This window comes from Alosa sapidissima, chromosome 3 (genome assembly GCF_018492685.1).
Source record: "Alosa sapidissima isolate fAloSap1 chromosome 3, fAloSap1.pri, whole genome shotgun sequence".
In the NCBI taxonomy this organism is placed as follows: domain Eukaryota; kingdom Metazoa; phylum Chordata; class Actinopteri; order Clupeiformes; family Clupeidae; genus Alosa; species Alosa sapidissima.
Genome location: NC_055959.1, coordinates 35735011 through 35758347, shown reverse-complemented (window position 1 = coordinate 35758347; position 23337 = coordinate 35735011). Strand labels below are relative to the sequence as shown.

At 42.5% G+C, this 23337-nt stretch overlaps 3 protein-coding genes across 8 annotated transcripts in view; 2 read left to right on the top strand and 1 right to left on the bottom strand.

The window, feature by feature from the left end:
- The window catches only part of zgc:158376 (uncharacterized protein LOC100101643 homolog), a 33362-nt gene extending 23005 nt beyond the window's left edge, over positions 1 to 10357 (bottom strand). For 2 of the 4 annotated variants that reach the window (XM_042085577.1, XM_042085578.1), the window contains exons 1-3: positions 9701 to 10357; positions 5702 to 5880; positions 82 to 225 (exon numbers count right to left, since the gene is read on the bottom strand). In XM_042085577.1, coding sequence (XP_041941511.1) covers positions 82 to 225; positions 5702 to 5880; positions 9701 to 9737 — 360 coding nt within the window. In that variant the 5' untranslated portion in view covers positions 9738 to 10357. Of the gene's footprint in view, positions 1 to 81; positions 226 to 5701; positions 5891 to 9458; positions 9572 to 9700 lie in introns of those variants that run through there. The other 2 variants (XM_042085579.1, XM_042085580.1) reach the window with 2 other exon arrangements.
- Positions 10358 to 11164: 807 nt separating this feature from the next.
- ube2m (ubiquitin conjugating enzyme E2 M) lies at positions 11165 to 18304 on the top strand. Its single transcript, XM_042085609.1, has 6 exons — positions 11165 to 11497; positions 13065 to 13159; positions 13437 to 13475; positions 13929 to 14032; positions 14660 to 14723; positions 17105 to 18304. Exons 1-6 carry the CDS (start codon positions 11383 to 11385, stop codon positions 17243 to 17245), a joined length of 558 nt encoding a protein of 185 aa, XP_041941543.1. The 5' UTR covers positions 11165 to 11382; the 3' UTR covers positions 17246 to 18304.
- Positions 18305 to 22072: 3768 nt separating this feature from the next.
- Positions 22073 to 23337, top strand: part of kpnb1 (karyopherin (importin) beta 1) — a 31053-nt gene continuing 29788 nt past the window's right edge. For all 3 annotated transcript variants that reach the window (XM_042085585.1, XM_042085584.1, XM_042085583.1), the window contains exon 1: positions 22073 to 22406. In XM_042085585.1, the coding sequence (XP_041941519.1) occupies positions 22367 to 22406 (40 nt within the window). In that variant the 5' untranslated portion in view covers positions 22073 to 22366. The remainder of the gene's footprint in view (positions 22407 to 23337) is intronic.

The window sequence follows — 23337 nt, the reverse complement described above, 5'->3', positions numbered from 1 at the left end:
AAATCATTCTTGCTCTTGATATCTTATAGACCTTGAACATCACACACACACACACACACACACACACACACACACACACACCTTGAGGCAGCTGGGGTGTATGATCTCGTTGCAGATGGTGCACTCCATCAGGGACAGGCTGAACTTCTCCTCCTCCGAGTCCACCGTGTCCTCCTTCCCCGCCTCACCGCAGGCAAAACACACCGCTGTGTGGGGCAGCACGGGCTAAAGGGACACACACACACACACACAAACACACACACAGACACACACACAATCATTAATGGCAGCAAAAAGGCCAAACTCAAAGTGATATTGGAGCGTCACCTATTACCGCCCGTCCCCTATTTCCACTCTCTTACGTGTATGTGTAACTTAAAATTCATTTCTATACAAACCAAGACGGCGGATTCGTAAAGAAACGCAAGCACCCACACCATAGGTGTATCTAAATTAGCTATGTACCAAAACTGACATTTTAACGTGACTCGAAGAGCTGTAAACAGTGTTGTAAGGCTGGGTGTACAAATCCGCTTGGAGCTCCAGTGGAATTTTCATTTTGCGACGAGAATTGTCGGTCTAACGGCTGATGTGCCGTGTGAAAGTGCGGAAATAGGGCACCGACCAGCCCAGCACTAAACTCTGAGCACGGTAAACAAAAAATATGGATATTTCAGGCAGTAAAAGCCCCAGTAAGAACCAAACCATATTTTGTTAAAATCTACACACTTATGGCTACTGAAAAATGTACGGTTAATTTATCAAATGTTATCAAAAGTATTAAAACACATTGTTGTTTTAGAATTTTCGAACGAAAGGGGTGGTAATTGGTGGTTTTACGTTAAGTCTTATTCACTGCTGACATGGTCAATGAAATGTGAAATACCAGTCTTATTATCATATATATATATATATATATATATATTTCCTGTGTTCAAAGTCTTATGAAGTATAGACACTGACCTATTGGGTGTATGAAACCTACATAAATATTCCAACGGTAATAAATCAGGAACGTGTTTGCTTTCCTCACTATCTGAGCGTACAGCAATTGAATGCGTCCTTTTCATTTGAAAGACTAAAATAAGGCAATGATCAGATGGTAATTATATTCACAATTAACAGTGACGCAGACACACAGACTCCAATCACCACAGAAATAATATGCTAATGTTTATCATCATGTTTGGTTAAGATTAAAAAATAGACATCACTTTTATGTTCTACCTTACCCACCAAAGCTAGGATGTGAAATTGAGCCTTTCAGGCCAACTGTAACAAAAAAATAATGATGGCGAGCATGTTTATGCATCTGCGAGTTATTATTAATTTTGGAGACCTAATTATGTCTGCATTGTGCAAACACTGTAGAAACATCAAAAGGCAGAATATGAAAACCAGCTAAAGCTGAATCTCCCGAAATAACCCTGAAAGAAAGGAACAGAGAGAGAGAGAGCGAGCCAGTGAGTGAGTGAGTAAAAGAGAGAAGAGAGTAAGACAGACACACTATTCCAGCCGTGTGCACAACCAAGGCTGATGATGCACCAGCTCCTTATGACGGACAGTGCTGGACTAATGATGGACTCGTCATCTTTGACGAGCAGCGAGCAGAGAGAGAGAGGGGGAGAGGGAGAGAGAGAGGGAGAGAGAGAGAGATTGAGACCATGGAGTCAGGTCTACCACCTCACTTCTGTCTCCCTCCACTGCACCATCTTACAGCTGGCCTGCAGGCACAGCCTCAATCTCAGCCCAGCAGCAGCGGTGGTGGTGGTGGTGGTGGCGTTATTAGTGATGACAGCCCAACCTAAGCAATAAGGCCCAGAATAAATGGCTGCGCTACAGTCAATGCGAAAAAAACCAGAGGCATTTTTTGGTCTTTTTCTCCCCCTACTTCCTGTGGCTCGCGCCTCTGTCTAGGCTGCTGCTGCTGCTGCTGCTGAGAGAATGAATGTCTGTTCTGCTCTGTTCTGCTCTGTTGTACTGCATATCTTGGCATGGGCTATCATCTATTAATCACCAGCATAACACAAGCTTCCTTTCGCTAACGGTAACTCTCAAAAACACAATCTCTCAGCACACCAGCTTCAAGAGCATTTACCATTGCTAAAGAAACGTAAATCCCACATCATTTCTTGCTGCTGCTGTTCTTGCAATTACTTATATGATATTATAATCATAATTATTATTTTTTCGAGAGCAACAGATGCAATAATGGTGATGCATATATGTCCAGTTAATACTATTACTGTTATTATTAGTAGTAGCAGTATTATTATCATCATTATTATTAGTGCTATTATTATTATAATCTATCACTACAGCCTGTGTGAACTCATCTCAACGGACTTCCCAACGAGTCTAAATCCACTCACTCTCATGGTTAGTGTAACCGTATGCAACCTGCTGCGTCACGATGACATTTACAATTCTCCTGCTGCCTGTTCTTTTCCTCTCTCTCTCTCTCTCTCTCAAACTGCCCCAGAGGTGAAATCCCAGCTTGATCTGTTCAATTACATTTCTCTGAAGGAAAGCTGCGCCATGCTTATCCCCCTCCTAACTCAACTGCTCACAGAGTTGACTAATTTCAACCACTTAGAGGTCTGGGATGTTGCCTGACAATAAATCTACCCTGTCCAATGCTACTGAACTCCCTGTGGCTGCTTGATGTGTCAGTCTATCTGCCAGATTTGTCCAAAGACCCTTCAACATCCTTCCGTTTCCATTTGAAATCTGTAAACGGACTGCAAACATGACTGCTTTAGGGCATGTGGGTAGAATCAGAAGGTCAAATTAGTCAAAATGACGAAATAATAAAAATGATTACTACACATTAGGATCTAATTTTGCATTGATTATTTCTTAGACACCAGCTAGTCGTGAACACAGCCATGACCCAGTTCCTGACCAGACTAAAACTAAATAAAAAAAAACAGGGCAGACAGACAATGACACGCCATAAAGGGACTGCTGACCCTGTTCCCAGCTCTCCCCGATCATCAGGCAGCTTATTTCATTACATTACATTACATTTGGCTGACGCATTTTTAGCCAAAGCGACTAACAACATGGTAAACAGTTTAAGTTTAAAGCAATTCACAACAATTTTAGGACAATTTAAAAAACGGTAGAGTACAGTAAGAATAAGTGCATCAGTGCTGTTTTTAACAGTTATGTGTCAGTTCAAGATGGCTGGTAAGTGCTAGGATCAGCAAGACTTGTTGTAAGTGGTGCTATGAGAGGAGATGTTCTCTAAAGAGCTGGGTCTTCAGGAGTTCCCTCCCAGACTCAGCCTGTCTCTCTGAATTAGCCCGATTAGCCGTCCCCCCTGCCCAGGCCTCGTCTCAACATCACACCACCCTGCAGGGCATCATCTCGGGGTGAAGCATGCTTAAGCAGTCACTTATGGCCAGTGCTGGACCTTATCTTCCTGACTTAAAGGTTTTAGTGAATCCAGAACGTTCACAGACTCAAACCGCTAATTTATCCTATAATATCTGTCTGTCTGGCTATACTGTGTGCATGCATGCATCACTCTCTCTCGATCTCTTTAAGACCTTAGAAAGGGAAGGTTCAATCAATACGCTTCAAAGTAATCATCAACACTTAATATTTAAAGACACAGAGAGTAGGAGAGAGACAGAGAGAGGGAGAGAGAGAGAGAGAGAGAGAGAGGTATGCCTTCCCATCCTATGTTGTGGAGACTATGGAGACTCCAGCAAAGGCTAAACTGGCCGTGTTCTGACAGCAGTGGACGCTGGGGTGGACAAGTCCCAGATCCAGTGCGGCGCGGCGGCGGATCAGAACAGAACCATGTCTGAATCAGAGTTCACAGCACCTCTGACTGACTGACTGCTCTGCCGCTGCTGTTTGTGTTGTTGCGGAGAAGCAGGTCAAGGCATGCCAGTTCACTGTTTGGAAACACCCTTTTCTCAAATCGCTCATGTGGCATGACAAAGGTTTGTGCAACAGGTAAAACAAGCTGACTAACCAACCTTCTGCTCTCAACGCTGGTGGAAGGCAGCCTTGGGAATGTGATCTTTTTAAACAGGCATTCTGTGCAATGCTACAGTTATGTTACAAGTCAAACTCCAAGGGGCAAACATGGAAAATTAAAAAAGCTTCATTTATTCTCTACTTAAGTGCTTGAAATGTCACGACAATGCTGCACTGAAGTTGCGGAACAATGCTTCCCTAGCTTCCCACGCAGTAGACTTCTAGTATAATCCACATTCTTCCAGGTACAACTTTCTCAAAAGGGCTATTCCCACTATGACAACATGCCTGATTATTTAGCCTATTGTCATGATGGAAACCATTAGCCTTTAGCCTTTGATATCTTAATACACTGTCCTGACAGCCATTTTGACACCTGACACGATAAGGGATAAACACTTCACCATGTTCTGCAGGGAGACGGAAAAATATGGCTCCAGAATTTCCTTAGAGTCAAGGGATATTATTGTATAAGATTGGATAATAACAACACTGCACAAAAACAAATAACATTGGCCTGATAAGTGACTAATGGCTTTGTGAAGAGATTTAACTGCAAAGACATTTAAGATGGATTGGTTATGATAGTGTTACTGCACTGTCTGACAATTAGGGACAGGGAACAATAACTGTGTTTATTGCAGCAGTGATGTAACATCAGGATATCACTTTTTTTTTAAATAAACAGAAGATATGAATCTGAGCCCATCCTGAACGGGAGAGGTTCTGTAAAACCCTCTATTCCAAAGAGACCTGACCTTTCTTATCGTTGTAATGGTTAACCAACTAGTAAATCTGCTTTGAGAAAAATGTCTTAAAGGTTTTTTTCAAAGACGAATGCATAATTGACTTTGTTTTTTTCAAAGACGAATGCATAATTGACTGTAATCCTTGTGGAGCTGTTATGCGTGTTTGAACTCTGAATTCGATGGTAATAGATCTGCACTATATCCCTCACTGCTAAACAAAGAATTTTAGAACTAATATTGTATCCATTTTATTATATCCGTATAGGGACAATGTAGATGCTCTTCACTTTGTACAAGCTCTCTTAAGATACAGTCAAGAAAGCAAGTAGTAAGAGGGACTCTGGACTGTTGGACAAGAAATACACTTAGAAGATAGTAGGGGTGTACTGGTTCTGAAATCGAAACACAAGAAATACACTTAGAAGATAGTAGGGGTGTACTGGTTCTGAAATCGAAACACAAACTGCGGTAAAAACATCCATGGTCTCACTCTGCGGTTCTGGGAAAAGTTCTGGGAAGACCCCAAAACCGAAGTGCATACTGAACTGTGAGTTTTGTGTGTCGTTACACCATGTGTTAATGTTCATGTGTGTGGTCTGTGCATAATCATCTTACTGTAGCAGGTGAATACATTGTGTGCTTGTATATATGTGCATGTTGGATGTTTTGTCCACGTCCCCACCCTTTTATGACTGACAGCAGTGTGTGGACATGCATCACTGATGATTGTACAGTTTCTATATTTCCCGACATATAAGTGTGTGTGTGTGTGTGTGTGTGTGTGTGTGTGTGGGCGCTTGTGTGAATGGACCTGTGTGCATGTGTGCGTATATGTGTGTGTGTGTGTGTGTGTGTGTGTGTGTGTGTGGGCGCTTGTGTGAATGGACCTGTGTGCATGTGTGCGTATGTGTGTGTGTGTGTGTGTGTGTGTGTGTGTGTGTGTGTGTGTGTCTACGTACCGCCGTGCATTGCCGCAGCAGGCAGGACTGTTTCATCCTGCCGGGGCCGCCGAACTTCTTCATGTCCTTGCAGAAGTGGCACTCGCCGCACTCTGTGCGTTGGCAGGCCTGGCAACGCCGGCATCGAGTGCGCCGGCGCCGAGCCCCTCCGCCCAAAGCCTTACTGCCCGACATCCCCTCTGCAGTCAACTGCTCCAGAGCCGTACGGGGAGAGGGGGGGAGAGAGGGGGAGAGAGAGAGAGAGAGAGAGAGAGAGAGAGAGAGAGAGAGAGAGAGAGAGAGAGAGAGAGAGAGAGAGAGAGAGAGTGGGGATGGGGAAAGAGAATGCATGATGAGGGGGGTGGAAAGAATTGAGACGAAGGAAGAGAGAAGGGGGAAGGAAAAAATAAATAGGGTGGGGAGAAAGACATGGAGGTTTGGAGGAGAGAGAGGATAACAAGGAAGAAAGAGAGAGTGAGAAAGAAAGAAAGAAAGAGAAAGAGAGATCAGGATGGACAGAGGACAGAAGGAATAAGGTGGATGAGAGAATGAGAAAGGGAGGGAGAGATAGAGGGATGGGAAAAGAGTGAGAATGAGATGGAAAAAAAGAGGGGAAGATGTATGCAGGAGTGCGGTTTGAAGCGTGGTGAGCAGGGGTGAGGTTTGAAGCGTGGTGAGCAGGGGTGAGGTTTGAAGCGTGGTGAGCAGGGGTGAGGTTTGAAGCGTGGTGAGCAGGGGCGTGAGTTAGAGTAAGCAGTGATAGTGGGAGAACAGGAGAGAGGGACAAAAAAGGAGAGAGAGAATATCAAGGGGAAGGGAGAACAAAAGAGCAGAATGTTAGAAGCTCCTTAACACACTAAATAATAACCATGAACTACAGAGAATCATAACAGCGGTCCCATATTAGCTTAGATCAATGTAAACCAACAAAAGCACTGCCTACTAGACACCTGAAAAGGAGGACACACAAAATACAAGTTGGAAGAGACATTTTTACACAAACACACCCTGGAGAGGCTAATGACAGTACAGTGATCTCCAGGTCACATTTTACACCTGTGCAGCCAATCTCTCCCACCCTGTTCTCAACCTTGGGCTCCCTGAACAGTTTGACTGTGTTCGTCTCAGAGAAATACCTCCAAACACACTGAAGTTTTCCATTGAAAAGACACGACACACACACACACACACACAATGATTTATGCCTTAAGCCAAACCCCTTGTGACAAGCCCTGAGCTCGTTGCATAATTGTCAACAAATCCTTACAAACAGCTGACTTTTTTGCCGCTCAGTATCTCTCCATTTTTCAACAGCACGCATCTGGCTGCCACTGAGGTCACTTCCTGTGAGAAACCGGTCTCCCACCCATTGACCTGCAGACACGCTGCTCGTACTGAGCGGTTACCAGGATACGGCACGGTGTCAGATCATAGCAGGAGGGGTCAGACCAGGACCTGCCCCTTCTGAAAATGCTGACTGTGGTCTTACTCACCTCAGCCATCAGATCAAAAACACCACTTCCTACATGCGAGCGCTTGAGATTGAGGAACTCAAAACGGTCTCGATCGCACTTGAGGGGTGGGGACAGGTTGTGCAATGTCACTGTGTGACAAACAGAAAGAAGTGAATGTGCTGTACTACAGTGAAGATGAGTACTGACTCTCCTCACTCTCCCACACACACACACACACAGACAGACAGACAGACACATACACACACACACACAGACAGACAGAGACAGACAGACAGACAGACACATACACACACACACACACACACAGACACACACACTGCTGCTGGATCTCTGGAGAAAGGGGCTTTCCATTTGTGCACTGTTTCACTACACCTCTCTCTTTATGTAACTATCGTATCACACATGCATACTTGGGAGAGGAGGGGCCTGACACTGACAGTTGGGAAGTTCAAAACATGCAGCGCAGTGGGCCTCTCTGGGTTTTTTTTTGTTTGTCCAACAGAAGGATCATGGATGCCCTTCCCAGTCTAAGACAGATTTATCCTTAATCATTCCCTTCATGGAAGATCACCTCCACTTTGCAGGAAGGAGTGCAGAACCGTGTGTTCAGGCAGGTTACTGTGGAAGGAAGCTGAGCTCATCCCACAGGTGGCGCAGGGCAGGAAAGAACCAGGTGTCAGAGACTCAGTCACACGTACGGAGGCAATCTATAATAAAGCACCCCTCGCAAAAAAAACTACTTCTTTTCATCACTCCTTTTCCTTCTCTTGCTCCCCCTTTCCCCATCCTATCCTCACACACACACACACTTCTACAATGATGGCTTCCTGCTACTGTATATTTCATCCCAGATCATCCTGTGCCTCTCCCCTCTGAGTCAGCCTGTGCTCTCTGACGAACGCATGAGAGTTGTGTCACTGTACGCGTGAGCACAAGTCATCCCACAGGGTGCCAAAGGCATCTCAGGACCTGCCACACCTCGCCACACACTGGGCTTGAGCGCGTGGGCCCTTGCACTGAAATCCGCATGTCACGTCAGTGAGTGGCCCTTATCCTACAGCTGAGGAGAGTCCATAAATGACCAGCAGCCTTGCTAGAGCTGGGCATTGAGTCATGCTCCCTCTCCACACAGGGAGGGAGGGAGGGAGAGGGGGGGAGGGAGGGAGGGAGAGGGGGGGGGGGGGAGCAAAAACATAATAATCGGTTCCACAGGGAGCCACAAGTGTCTAGCATCTGCCAGCCGAGAGGAAAGATGCTTTGACCATTTACAGAGCACGGGAGTGATGCAGATCACTTAAAGTTTTTGCATACTGGGCCAGGTGCCCTGACAAGCTCAAGGCCCAAAGTGGTCTTGGCATCCGCGAGGAGTGGACAAGGTCCATATTAACTATTAATCTCAATCTCCCCCAGATGACATATATAAGCCGACGTGGATTTGTGATGACAACAGAGCTGTAGAGGTCGGAGCCATCTCAAAAGCATGGGCATCAAAAACCAATGGCTACTGAGGCAGACAGACCCGGGGTAGTCAGTATCACAGGACAAGAGTATAAGAGAGGGGGTTAACTAAGGATGACCAGTGACCGCATATGTGGAATCTTATTTGGGGTGCAAAGCTAGCACTATTAACACAAGACAAACAGGGTAACACAGGGAGAGGAATACGATAACAGTAAACTGACAGATAACAACAACAACATGTTGTTGCCTGAAATATCTTAAAGAACCCACAGCCAGCTCCTTCTGAGAAGACATTTCACTAATTAACCTCGAGCGATTGCTGGGTGTGTTCCCCACACGCTTCCAAATAAGCTGTACTCTTTGGACTCGTTTTCAGCATTTATATTAAACTATCAACACCCATGTATAAGACAAGACAGCGTGATTTGAACTCCAGGTTTTGACGACCCAGGATGACCAGGCAACCTTGCTAGCTAGCCAGCTAATTACTCAAAATAGTGTTACACTCCTTGGGGGGCACTGATTTTGAGGCGGGTAGATGGTACAAGCGTACCAATGACATAGGGGCGGTCGTTTGCCAGAGAGAAAAATACCTTAATAACAACTCTGAAACACTTCATATAATTAGTTGCATAACATATTTGGCAATACCCTGGCCTGTGGCGCAAAACTGCACAGGCTTGCTAGCTAACTGGCTAACTGGTCAACACAATGATGCGTAGCTAGCAAATTGAATGGTTGTTGTAGCAGGAGGGCTACTACAACAAACTGGACAGCTAACATAAGCTAACAATTGTTGTCACTGAAAACATGCAAAGTGAACCACGCTACATTTGTACAACCTAGAAAATACACAATCACCCAGACGTCCTATCTCTGTGTTCCCAATGCTTTCTCTGCAACATGCTTTTCCTTTTCCACAACATACTGTTGCTCAGCATCTTCTTAAAACAATATAGTTAGCTGACTAGCTAACTAGTTAGCTAGCAATAGCTAAACAGCAGTTGACTGGCTACTGCCCGCTAGCTTGCTAAAATGAAACACAGCAGAAAATAATTCCAGTTCCAGTATTGATATTACTAACCTCTTAGTGACGAGTCGCATACTCCTTGGTCGCGCATTAGAAATAATATTTGCTAACACTTAGCTTTAATAGATCTAGCTATATTCACGGATCGCTTCCTTGTTTCCTTCTCCTGCAGCCTTTTCTTGCCGTTTCTGGGTTCGCGTGTGGCACGTTCACATGCGTTCCATGTTGATACAAGAATAGCTAGCAAAGCAAGCTAGCTACTCCTTCCAGCTAGGTTACTAGGTTGGGCAGATGTATCGATTGTCAAAATGGCTAGATAACAATATCTTTCTAGTCCAGCGATTTTTGTTTCATTAAATGTTTTCTATGCTCTGTTTTAGCTTACGCGTGTAACAGCATGCCTCAGGTCTTAATTGCATTCAAAATTACACATGATTTTAAAAACGCATCGCAAAACACCCTCTTGATATAGCATTAGTGTCTACTGCGGGTTCGTTGCAAATCTCACTGAAACGGTAAATGAAACAGAAAACTGAACTGACGGATGAGCGTGGCTATTGTTCTCCTATTCTATTGTGTGGTTCTTGTTTAGTTATTTTTCATTAGCATTACGAATAACTTATTACTTCATATAGAAACATGTTTAATCGCCCATACGCTCTTGCTAACACATAAGACGCCATCGTTCTCCATTTTGCCTTGGAAAATGAAATAAATAAATAAATATGGTAAATAAAATATGGGAAGAAAAAAATATGGTTGCCCCTCCCCTTTGAGTCGTCAATAGTATATTTAGGCATTCTGGGTTATGTAGTCATTGGTAGAAGAAGTTTCAGAACCAGATGATCTCATTTTTCTGTCGTGGTGGATTTCACCTGTACGATAATGGCATACCATTTTCATAACGATAGGAATATGAATCTAGGAAACAAGCTTTTTATTCTAGCCATTCCAATTCACTGCTCTAAAGACTGCATTTACAACCACATATTTGAATGGACTTATCAGTGTTATATGATTACAGTTAATTTGGCAGACGCATTTATCCTAAGCGTCTCGATAGCACGATAGCATTGGTTTTAATTACGGTACAGTAGTTTTAATGGGATATATGCGTGTGCATGCCTGGTTGACAGTATAGGCTGCATGTGCATGATTGACTGTACCAGTTGTGCTGGGTATAGATTAATGACAGCCTGTAATTAACTGTCTGTAAACATTATTGTTGTGCAGTGTCCACAAATACATGAATACTAGTAGTCAAGCCCTTTGCGACGTTCTTTATAGGTCTATTCCAACAGCGAAGAGAAATAAACGAAACAGCAGAAATGACCTAAATTGCTTTCATATTGTAACCTAAACTAGTATTGTTTAATCCCATTCACTGTATTTGCTGTACTGACGACTTGATGTCCATGTCATAGCTAGCACTGATTTGAGGATAACTAAGCCAATTGAAGCAAGTATCCAGGTAGATGCAGAAGTCTGATTTGAAAACAGTGCAGAACTCCCTCCTCTTTCCCTCTCACTGCCTCGGCCTCGCACTGTCTCAAGCAGTGCCACCTTGCTAAGCTACATTTGGCTAGTCTTCCGATACCCTAGTTGAGACGCACCGGCTCCCAACATTACGGTGCTACACTGAGTGAATTCGCTCCCTCTACATTTTAGACGAGAGAAACATCCAGCCATAAGGATTGACACGTTAACCCTAAATTACTAAATCACTGAAGATTAAGATGATTAAGCTCTTCTCCTTAAAACAGCAGAAGAAAGACGAGGAATCTGCTGGAGGAAATAGAACAGGAGCCGGGGGTAAAAAAGCAAGCGCGGCCCAGCTTCGAATACAGAAAGGTAGGCTAGTCAGCTAGCTAACGTTAGCTAGCTATCCACCTAGCTTACCACTTAACAAAAATGATTAGTCGCTTTATTAAAACAACATCATATATGTACCGCTGTACACAAGTGATTATGGTCATTTTTGGGTTATATCAAATTTATACATGTCTGGTTATGAACACAAACGTTATTTTGGACAGTTAGCTAGCTAACCTCTAGCCACCTCCATGAAAACAAAACAGATCTTGTTGGAGATGGCTAACCACAATTTCTCGCAGAGTTGGTCTGACTCTGCCTAAAAATGGTGACACCCTTGTCATCATTTGCCATGATTGACAATTATAATTCTTTGTTACCAGACGGGGTCATAGACAGTCATCTTGGATGTCTACCGGTAACCGACTATTTTATACCACTGAAATAGTTACTTAGTTTGCTAGCTTGCCTAGCTTTGTAGTAACGACACTGATGAAACTGCGTTTAGAGGAAAACTAACCACCAAGTCAGCAAGCACAGGCTAGCAAGATGGTCAGGGTGTACCTGCTAGCTCACAGCTTAATCCAGCATTGGAGTTTGATATAAAAATTGCCTGTTCCATTGAAATAAGTAATTGGCACTACAATGACACATTGTAACGTCGTTTAAGTTACTATGTGCTTTGCCATGTCAACTACATGAAAATGACCGAGCTGGCTCTTGTAGCTAGCTGGTTAGCTCAGTTGCTTCATATCATGTTTTCAACGAGTGCTTGCAGGCCAGGTTTATACTTGATATGGGTAGCTGTAGGCAGGTTGTTGGCAGAAGTTTCCATTAAAGGTAAGTCATTTTAAAACTTGTTTTACTTCGGTTGCCGTTATGTTTTGACAGGTTGCATATATGGGCACGACATTACAAAATATGGGCCTAGTTACTGCTGTGTGGTTTATTGCCTACAGAAATCAAATCGTTTTGTTTGATACTGGGATGATGAACAGGCAGAGATCTTAGTTTTTGTCTGTCAGAGATGAAAACAAACTTGGAACATCTCCCCTTTACTTCTGACAACTTGGACGAACTTACACAACATGAGCAGAGTGGGAAACCCAATACTGCTTTGGTCCATTTCACTTGGTTATCATTGACTAATGGTTTCTATTATGTTTCAGGTGCTTACTAAACTACCATTTTGATGGTTTAACTAACACATACAAATAGTTCTGAGAAGTTAATGTTTTACCTGAATGAAGTTAAGCAAGCAGGTTGTCACAGTAGACACCAAAAAGCAGTGCTTGCTATACTTATCACTGTACAGTGAAATTGAAGTATCTTGATGACAAATTCACACATAAGTTGATGTGACAAGCTCATGACACAAACACGCTAATAGTGATGTGAAGTTAGTCTTGCACTTTTCTGAACTTATGAAATATTGAATTGAGTTTATTTCATGAACATGAAATGTTAGATTTTCCATCTTAAACATAAGTAGAACTCAGGCCTGTGACAAATATGTGTAAAGCATTTTAACAGTTAAAAAAACAACAACAAATAAACAGTCTAACCATGTTGTTCTTTTGTGTTTTTGTTTCCCTCTTCAACGCAGACATCAACGAGCTGAACCTACCAAAGACATGTGAGATTGTCTTCCCTGACCAGGATGATCTGCTGAACTTTAAACTCATCATCTCACCAGATGAGGTATTAATGTCTCTCAGAGGCAAACAGTTTGCCTTTATTTTTCTGGTTGTTTTACCAAGAATGATAGTTTTCTCTCTCTCTCTCAAATTGTAACCCTTTTAAAGTTGTAGTTAGACTTAAAAATGGATGTTTATAGATGTATTCATCATTGCATGACTACACTTGCACAAGGAAGCTTAATTGTGAAAACAGTGTTTTGAATCAATGTAATAAAATGGCTTTTGATTTTGTTGTTTCTTATGGTCTATATTTTATGCCTTGTGTCTTTCTGGTTTAGGGATTTTACAAAGGGGGGAAGTTTGTTTTCAGCTTTAAGGTGAGTAAATAACTAGTCATTTGTCTTCATAATGACACACTTTTAGACCAATGTTCTTTTTAGAAAGTATTATATAGCGTTTACATTTTTGCTCTTCAACCATGTTGATTTAAAGGAGAATACCGGTGATTTGTTCACATAGATCTCTATTTCTCGTACTGTCGGTATAAAAATAAACGAAAACAATTGGATCTACCGAGTTGCTGCAGCCAGCAGCTAGAGCTGTGAGGAGGTTACCTACAGTCCTACACTCTGGGGGCATGTTGATGAGCCCCCATGTTCATAGCCGGAGTTCTCCTTTAATGCCATAAATCAGTTATCTTTTCTTTTTTTTACTTTACCTGTCAGTCATTTTGCTCATATGTACAAAATGTTATCAGATACAGCATTTGAGGAATGCATTTAGTGTGTTTGTATTTGTTAATTTTTCTTTTTATGATGCCCCATGCACAGGTAGGACAGGGCTACCCACATGATCCCCCAAAGGTCAAATGTGAAACCATGGTGTATCATCCCAACATTGACCTGGAAGGAAATGTCTGTCTAAATATTTTGAGGTATGTCAAGCTCAAACTCCTCATATATAGCCAATGCATACACACCGTTATGGTAGTTGTAACAGGTAGAACATTAAACAAACCCCTCACAGATCTAAATTGCTTTTAATTGCTTTCAAAGCATCTGCCAAGTGCAAGTACCAAAGGATGAGACGGTGTGATCTGAGCTCGCTTGAACAGCTTCTTCAAAGGGGTGTGGTTTGGCAGCAGGTTGTCACTGCACCAGCAAAAGGCTGGTTCAAAAAGCACTCACTGGTCATTTTGTCCAGCCTGCATTCGTGTTTTTTTTTTTCTTCAGAACACTGCACTGGTAACTTCAAAGTTATCAAAAAGAAAAACATAGATCTCTGTCTGACTGGAAGCTGTTTAGAAAGTCATTATTAGTGCCAGAAAATTGCTTGTCTTGTGGTTTTTGGCTACACTGTTAAGTTATAAGTAAGTATACGTATATTAAGTATAGATGTTAAATGTGTAAGAGTCAGAGTAAAAGTCTTTCGCTTGGGAAAGTCCCCCAAACCACCTTTGCATTTATATGCTATAGTCAAGTAGAGCCTTTCATTGTATAGCCTTTTTGCTGCCTGCGACAAATTGGTAAAGCATTTTGTTAACATCTGTTTCTTCTTGCAGAGAGGACTGGAAGCCGGTGTTGACAATAAACTCCATTATATACGGACTACAGTATCTGTTTCTAGTGAGTGGACATTTTTATATTAATTTGTACAATAATACACACTAAACTGACCCACACAGTGCAAGTTTATTATAAGTTAACAAGCTGTCGTTCCTTATTGTATTAGGCTGGGTGAACCCAGCCTGATCTGACGGCGGGGTCTATTCCGCGCTGCAGCTCAGGCTGAAAACTTGTACTTGTATTTCTTTCTCCTGCTGTCTATCTCTTTCTCCTGCTGTCTATCTCTTTCTCCTGCTGTCTATCTCTTTCTCCTGCTGTCTATCTCTTTCTCCTGCTGTCTATCTCTTTCTCCTGCTGTCTATCTCTTTCTCCTGCTGTCTATCTCTTTCTCCTGCTGTCTATCTCTTTCTCCTGCTGTCTATCTCTTTCTCCTGCTGTCTATCTCTTTCTCCTGCTGTCTATCTCTTTCTCCTGCTGTCTATCTCTTTCTCCTGCTGTCTATCTCTTTCTCCTGCTGTCTATCTCTTTCTCCTGCTGTCTATCTCTTTCTCCTGCTGTCTATCTCTTTCTCCTGCTGTCTATCTCTTTCTCCTGCTGTCTATCTCTTTCTCCTGCTGTCTATCTCTTTCTCCTGCTTCCGTTACACTTTTGCGGGGGCCAATCACAAACTGGCTTATCCACCTGGCGCGCTATTGGCAGGTTTAAAACGATGACAATAGCGGGAGAGCCTGGAGTTTTCGGGTCGCTCTGCAAATGTCACCTGGTTCGTTGGTCAGATTGGTGAATGACTATCCAATTGCATACAGAGTCATTTGAACTATGCCCGTTGATCACACCTCTTGTGCAGTAGAAAATACATACTCCCCAGACTCCCCAGACCAATGTTAAAAGATTGAGCTTGGTCTGGTGAAAGCCAGACTATTATTGTATAGCTTTTGACCATACCATCATGTAAAATTAGACTCAGGCTTAGAGTTAGAGGTTCAAAGGTTTTTGTTGTCAAGTGTATTGCTTTCAAGAAAGCAAACATCAATGTCCTGGTTGTACAGTATAGGCCTGCAGCAAGGAATGATATTTAAATATGAATCAATTTTCTTGTCTAATCTCATGGTCATGAATGACAAATGTCCGAAGGTGATGTTTGCAACTATACTTCCTGCCATGGCTCACAAGTTCCACACTTTGCTGGCTCATGAACACTATGTATATAAAAAAGATGGGCATAAGAACGAAAACCCTTGTTTTAGCCTATAATAATTGTGTGTAACATAACATTACTTTATAATGAGTAACCATAAGTCGGTGTGCTTGACATTTTGGTTGACCTTTGGTGTGCCTTAGTCACAAAAGGTTGAGAACCTCTGGTCTAGGTCATCTGCCAATACTTACAGCAACAGTAAGTAGTAATTTGTCACCTTTTGGGGTATGTTTTATAAGGCAACTAGTTTGGTATAATCTTGATGTTTCTTATTATAGGTGTATGGTCAGGTGAAAGACAGATAAACACAACTGCCACTCGCATTAGCCGCACAGGATCTGTACTGTGTAGCTTTGTGGTATAGGAAAGACCGTAAAAGCATTCACAGCACAGTAAAAACTATATCAACAAAAGTTATATATAAGTCCATTTTTTTCATCAGTGCCATCACATGATTTTTGCATCCCTTTAGTTGGTTGGCTTGCTAGTTTGTGACTACAACTCCTAACTGTCGCAATAAATTAGATTAGATTAGATTAGATTAAACTTTTATTGTCATTTAGCAGAGTACAGGTACAGAGCCAATGAAATGCAGTTGACATCCAACCAGAAGTTGCAAAGAAGCATTAAATACCAAGTGCAGGTAGAGTATGGTTGTGCATAAATGTGCAGTAGGAAGCATGTATTCCCCAGGAGTGTTATTTTAAACTGTGGAATTTGGGCAACAATGCCCCAAAAAATTAAACTGAAAATAAGAAAATATTATTGAAATTCCAGTAGTGCTCATTTTCTAAAACTTCTTAATGAACCTATAAAGGTTATTTCAGCAGACAATGTCTTGTCAATGTGTAAATATTTATATTATAATATGTTTATATTCTTACATTGGCACCCTGAAGCTTACCTGAAATTGTCAAGTGGATTTTGACGTAAAAACATTTCTTTACAGAAACAAAAATGGCACATCAGTGTTTCCCACAGAATTGAATTCTATTTGTGGTGGTAGGTTTGCAGAATTAACTTGAATGCAACAGTTTTTATCAAATTAGCACAGCGTGGTTATGATGCTAACCAGCATTAAGCACAATTTAGTACAACCTGGAAAATCTTTGTGTGGTGGTCAATGTTGATATTGTGGTGGGCTGCCACAATTAAGTCAATGTATGGGAAACACTGCACATGATTGTACATTGTTATGCAAAGTTAGTCATGTTATACACTCCCAACCCTTTTGTTCACACAGGAGCCAAACCCTGAAGATCCCCTTAACAAAGAGGCTGCTGAGGTCCTGCAGACAAACCGACGGCTCTTCGAGCAGAACGTCCAGAGATCGCTGAGGGGCGGCTACGTGGGCGCCACCTACTTCGAGCGGTGTCTGAAATAGTCTCACCCCTGCCCTGTTTCCCCCCCACGCCAGCCGGCCGCTTTCATCCCGAGATGCATTTACCGTTTACACGAGCTGAGACACTGACTGACACGCAGACTGGAGAGATTTTGGGGCGGGATGGGGTGGGGGAGGGTGAGGGTGAGGGTGAGGGAAGGAGGATGGGGGATTGGAGGATGCTGATTGTCGGATGGTGATTGTGGTATGGTGGTTATGGTAGATGCTGTCAGTGGGCAAGGAGTGTGAGAGGTTTTTTGGAGGATAAGGGTGTGATTTGTTTTTTGAGAAGCAAGTCTGAACAGTCAGTGATTGTCGTCGCTTGGAGAATCCAGAAGCGGTATATGCCACTACGTTGGTGCCCAGTCTTTTTTTTATTATTATTTTTTCCTTCCATTTTTTAAAGCAAGATTTGACACAACATTGATCTTAAAAAGACATAGACATAGTCAGACCCCCCCCCCCCCTCCCCTCCAAAAAAAAAAAGGCCACACAGACTAAATTGCTTATATTGTTTACCATGAAACCTTGTGAAGCATCTCTGGACACCAGGATCATGGGAGTTCCAATGAGATGGAATCCTACTGATATTGTACACAGACACACACTCACACATTCATGTACACACTGGTTCCCCTCTCTTGAGATGCTTTTTTACAAAGCAGTAGAAGATGTACACCACCACCACCACAACTAGAGTGAAGAGGGGGCTACTTCTAGATGCGTGCAGAACCATGCCGATGACAAAACCAACACACCAGTTGATTTCATCAGACAAACACTCACTTACCAACTGACTCGAAGCTAGTGGAAAGGATAAGAGAGGGCTGTGGTGGGATTGGGAGACCTTTTTTTGTTTTGTTTTGTTTTCCTTTTTGGGGTGGGGGGAGGGGAGGGCTGGGTGGGGTTGATATGGGAAACCCATTGGATTTCCACTGATATGAGTGGGCTTAAGGGTGGGGGGAGGGGCTTAAAATGTTACAATTCTATTGTGTATATTGAAATCCCAGCTGTTCACAATGACTGCAATATGAATTATGTTAAATAAAATATGGACTTGAATGCTTATAATTATGGTAAGATCAATCCAAGTGACCTCATATATAAGTAGTTGAATAAAATGTTGTTTGTTAAGTTACCTTAAAGTTTGGGCAGAAACATGTACATCATGTTTAATTATGTACACACAACAATTTAGTGAAATGTGAGGAGGACTAAAGCTAAATTTAGCCCATCATTTTGGTTAAGGTTGTGTTCCCTAATGAGGTTAGCCCCAGGTACAGGCAAAGTTATTCCATCACTGACCAAATCAGCCACTTGTGAACGATCAGGCACCTTTGGGTGGGTGGGATCTGTTGAATTAACATGAATCATTTGAAATTTGTGGTTTAAAGAAATCAATCGGAGATCAAAGGCTCGTGGTTTTGAGGAGCAGGCATAGAAGATTCCCTTCTGTTGAAAGCCACCTTGTCAGATTACCATGTGTCGCATGTAAATGACAGTGTGACTGGCATCAGCCAACTGATAAGACTGATTTGATGGATAAAAAGCCTGCAACTTGTTTGAAATATTTACAGTGTACACAGTTTGTGTTTCAACTGGAGTTATCACATTGACTTAGTTAAAAAAAGAAAAAGGAAAAATAGTAACTTTGAAAGTGATTATGGGAGTTTAATTTAAATATCTGCCTGTAATTTACATAGAAACATTAGTCTACGTTAATGTGTTTGGAAATGTGATAGCCAATGTATGGGTGTATGAAACTGACTACAGCTGCCAAAAACATTATCGAGTATTACAAAATGTAGACTAGAAATTATGATCTGACATTTTGGCTTCTGTATTATCAGTCTAGTTCTCTGCACTGGTGCAACCTCTGATAAATTAAACTCGGATGGGGAAAACACACACGACTAGTGAAGGAAGTTGTGTGGGGTGTGAACAACTTCTAGCCAACAAAAGGATCAAGACAAGTGGGCCACTTCATCAAACTCATTAAAACGTTGAGTACTATTCAACATATCCGCTAACAAACCACCCCAAGCAAGGTTCGTGTCTTCGAGAATTTCAGAAATAAATCACCTGCTTTGACAACGTCATTTAGCGTGTTTCCATCCAACTCATGCGAATTATATGCGCATCCGTGGTAATAAATAAAATGCGCATTAGTCAGCGTTTCCAACACCTATTGATTCTAAGTATTTTAGAACACTTTGCCTACGTTGAGTGAAATGGACGCCCTCCTCTCTGCTGTCGGAATAGCCTAGGCCCTAAGCCTAATTCATTCCTTCATTTTGAAAATATTTTGTTTAATATCGATTAGGAGAAGGCGGAGAATGTTATAGGCTATTGCGCAATCGGGTGTTGGCAGCTTCCCATCGCAGGAGACCGCCATACACTTGGGAACGACCAAGGTCTCGGCAGTTTTTTTTTTTTTCAAATTTGGCACTTCACTGTAGAGCTTCATTTCTATCATTTCACGCGGGCTCGGGCTTGCGCGGTAGGCTAAATGAGCGGTCAGGTGATGCGTTTCGGTTAGCTGCGAGAAAGATGCAGAAATTGATGCTTAAGAGGTGAAACAGAGGCTGGCCTCTTGTGACTGGCGTTTTAGTTGCACCGGCAAAGAAAGCAAAGTCTGAGGTGTGGAAAAGTTTTGATGATGTGCATAATGAGAATAATGAGCCAGTGGTTATGTAAAATCCAAAGGATGCAACATTCTGTAGAACGACAGGGAATTCGTCGCTGATAAGGCATGTTGATCAAAGTTGTCAGTGCCCCTCAGGATCACATCGTTTGTTAGGCTACAGCAACAAAATCAAACCCTGCAAATGTTAAACAAATGGTTACGGAGAAGAAGTGTGTCAGCTTTCGATGTAAAGACATTAGGCCTTTTAATATCGTAAATGGCGAGGGGTTTAAAAAGCTGGAGCAAGAACTATTTAATGTCGGGGCTGCATATGGGAGGGTTCCCGCAAACTTCAGAATGCTGAGAGGACGTGGGCTATTTTATTTCTTTGTTCCAACTTCCAAGTGGCCTAGGCTACGTTAGTCATGAATAAATGATGTCAAATGTTACTCATTCTTGACAAAAGGCAAAAGAGCTGCGTGCGTGCGGACATTTGAATAATGTCTGGCTGTAAACGGGTTCGGGCTTTTAAAAAGCTGTCAGTCTCGGGCTCGGGCTGATTTCTGTGGGGCTCGGGTCGTGTCGGGCCTAAATTTTAAGGCCCGATTAGCTCTACTTCACTGACCTACAGTGGGTGGAGACCTTTAGATTCACAAGTCAGGGTTTGAAGAATTATGACGAATGATAGACCTGGCTGTTGCCCCGAGTAGGCTACTCGTTGTCGGATGCCTATCCCAACAAACAAGCCATCGCATCTATCCGTACATTGCAGGAACGTCTGTCTGTCTGTCTGCGTGTCATTGGTCCGTTCGATTTCAAACTTGGCAGGTGTCTTGCTACTGGCATGAGTAAGTGCATAGTTTGACATTGTTTGGATAAGAAAAGCTAAATATATCGTTACATATCGGTAAAAGAAGCACACGTTGGCTTTCTCCACTAGCCACCCTCTCACACAGCACTGCGCGCAGGACTAGAGAGAGGATAGGCGGAGATTGGGCTGCACTACCGGTAAATCACGGTTAAAATGCAAGATGTTTGATTATCATCTCTGACCTCAACAATAAAGACTTACTGTATGTTTGCTTGCATGAAATGATTACGCGGATTTTGCAACAACACGCCAACAAACACGGGTATGTAGTGGCTATTCAAAATTACATGAAAAGTATGTGCAATAAACGCTTTGAACAGGCTACATTGGATGTGAGACTTTGAATAAACAAACTACATTTCCGACTGCAAGGTCCCAAATTGAAACAAGCGATAGGCTAATGGTCCCGAATTTAAAGTTTCAGAAGACGTGCCACACAGCTAGACAACAAGTGGCAGACAAAGAAACGTCACTTGTGCTAAACACTGCTTTTGAGTCACATCGTTGCAAATGTCAAACGATCACAAAATGGCTTGTCGTCACTATCAGGAAAGTTATACAATAAGCTAGGCCTATAGCCTTAACCTAAAACATTTGTTATGCCATTCTAATCTGTAGAAATCACATGCAATCATGCCTAAATTCTGCTTGCTGCACATTAATTATAGGCTAATATATTATGATATTCAGTATACATTATTGAATGCTTAGCTGTAATGATGTTTTTCCCTATCATCCTACTGTTAAAGCAGGCATACCTGCGGGCATGTAATCGGGCTACAGGTTTTCTACAGGAATGGCATGTTTGAATGGGCACTGCACTAGTTGTATAAACTTGCGATGTGTGCCGATCGAGTTGTTGGCGAAAACTTTAGCGTCAGCAAAACAACTGTGCACCGATGTGTGTATTCAGTTTGTTTTATTTTACGGAAACAAGCAAGAGAACACATCAAGTTGCCTAATGTTATAGGGAAGCGCCAGAGATTGCTGAGATTCTCTGAAGGTTACGTCACACGATGCGAATAAACCGTTTCCATCAACTTTATTCGCATTATAGGCTACCTTATGCGCATCGAGAGTTAATCCACCCTACTCTAGCGAATCAAATATAGATGCGCATTAGGATTTTTGATGCGCATTTCACGTGTTTCCAACCGGGATTTCTTATTCGAATAGATTAAATGCGCATTAGGAAGTTGGATGGAAACACGCTAATTGTTACACCTGTAACCTGCCCTGTGCTCCATATGGCCTGTGAACTAGTCCATAAGTGCGGGGGCGCGCACAAGGGGAGGAGGTTTTATCTGCTACTGCGACGGCGCGTGATATCCTTCCGCGGGAGTCTAGCGCGCGGCCCTTTCCCTCCCGACAACACAGGATGAGAACAAGCAGCATTGCTGCTTAGAGACCTTTTACCTTAAGCAATTAAAAATAGTGCATCGGCAGTGTAACCCAACAGCTGTGGAATATTGGGCGCTTGTGTTGTTTCTTCTCTTGGCACTGCTTAGCGTTGCTTACTTTTTGGCACATCGGTTGAACACTGAAGAAATATAATCCGGTTTGAGTTGTGCGCGGCAATCTAACTAGCCAGCTAGCGACTACTTCTGTGAAGAGTGGCTGGGACAGAATGGAGCTGATAACAATCCTCGAAAAAACTGTATCTCCAGGTAAATTATACGACAGCTTTTACTTGATTTTGGCAACATCTACATGTGGGGTGTGGGTGTGAGGCGTTAGTTACTTATCATAATTGTGGTTAATTTTGTTCACGTACAAAAAGTTGTAATTCAAAAAGAGGGAGGGGAATGTCTTGTTAGCAAGGCGGCTAACATTAAGGCCTGTTCATTTAGCGGATGCGGCATCGGGGTGTGCATGCTAGCTGGAGAAACACGTTTGTTGGCGAACTTGTTGTCCGTGGATGAATCACGTCCATGTGAACTAATAAGTAATGCCATTATTATCACCATTAAGGCAATAGACATATTTTTCACTTACGATAAAGTGGCATTAAATAAAGAATGTTTGCCGGCTGTGCTGTTTGTGGTTTGATGGCACTGGTTAGCTAGGTATGGTCGACCAAGCTGGCTTTGAAGGCTAACGCCGCTAGCCAGGATGGCTAGGCAGCTAGGGTAACTTGATGTTACTTCGCCACTCGCTAGCTTGCTGACAAGCATGAACTTAAGGCGGTGGGAACATTTTGAATAGGCCACTATACTAGGAGCAGACATTGGTCTATTATTTGGTCACGTACACGAAATCATTTTATTATTCTTATCTGGAGTTTTAACAGATTCAATGCCATATCGAGCTGCCCATTAACCTCCAGACTTTGAGTCGTTGAGTTCAGTCTAGCCGGCTAATTCTCACATTGCTTGTCGGCATTAAGGTAGCATCATCAAGAGTGCTAACTCTTAGCTGACTAGCTATCTATTACGCAAAGTTAGCGTGGTTGCGCGCTTCTTGGTTATTGGTCGTGGTAAGAAAAGTTAAGAACGTAGTCTTCATATTTAACTTTAATATATAACTCGCACATGTTTCACTTGACCTATTGAAGTCAAATGTAACGTTAGCTGGCTGAATCGATAAAGGTAATCTTCA

Bases quoted from the DNA above. Each gene is read 5' to 3' on its own strand.
- ube2m (XM_042085609.1), top strand. From the start codon at position 11,383: ATGATTAAGCTCTTCTCCTTAAAACAGCAGAAGAAAGACGAGGAATCT. The intron at 13,160-13,436 runs GTATTAATGTCT...TTTCTGGTTTAG, and splicing joins TCATCATCTCACCAGATGAG to GGATTTTACAAAGGGGGGAA. The intron at 13,476-13,928 runs GTGAGTAAATAA...CCCCATGCACAG, and splicing joins AGTTTGTTTTCAGCTTTAAG to GTAGGACAGGGCTACCCACA.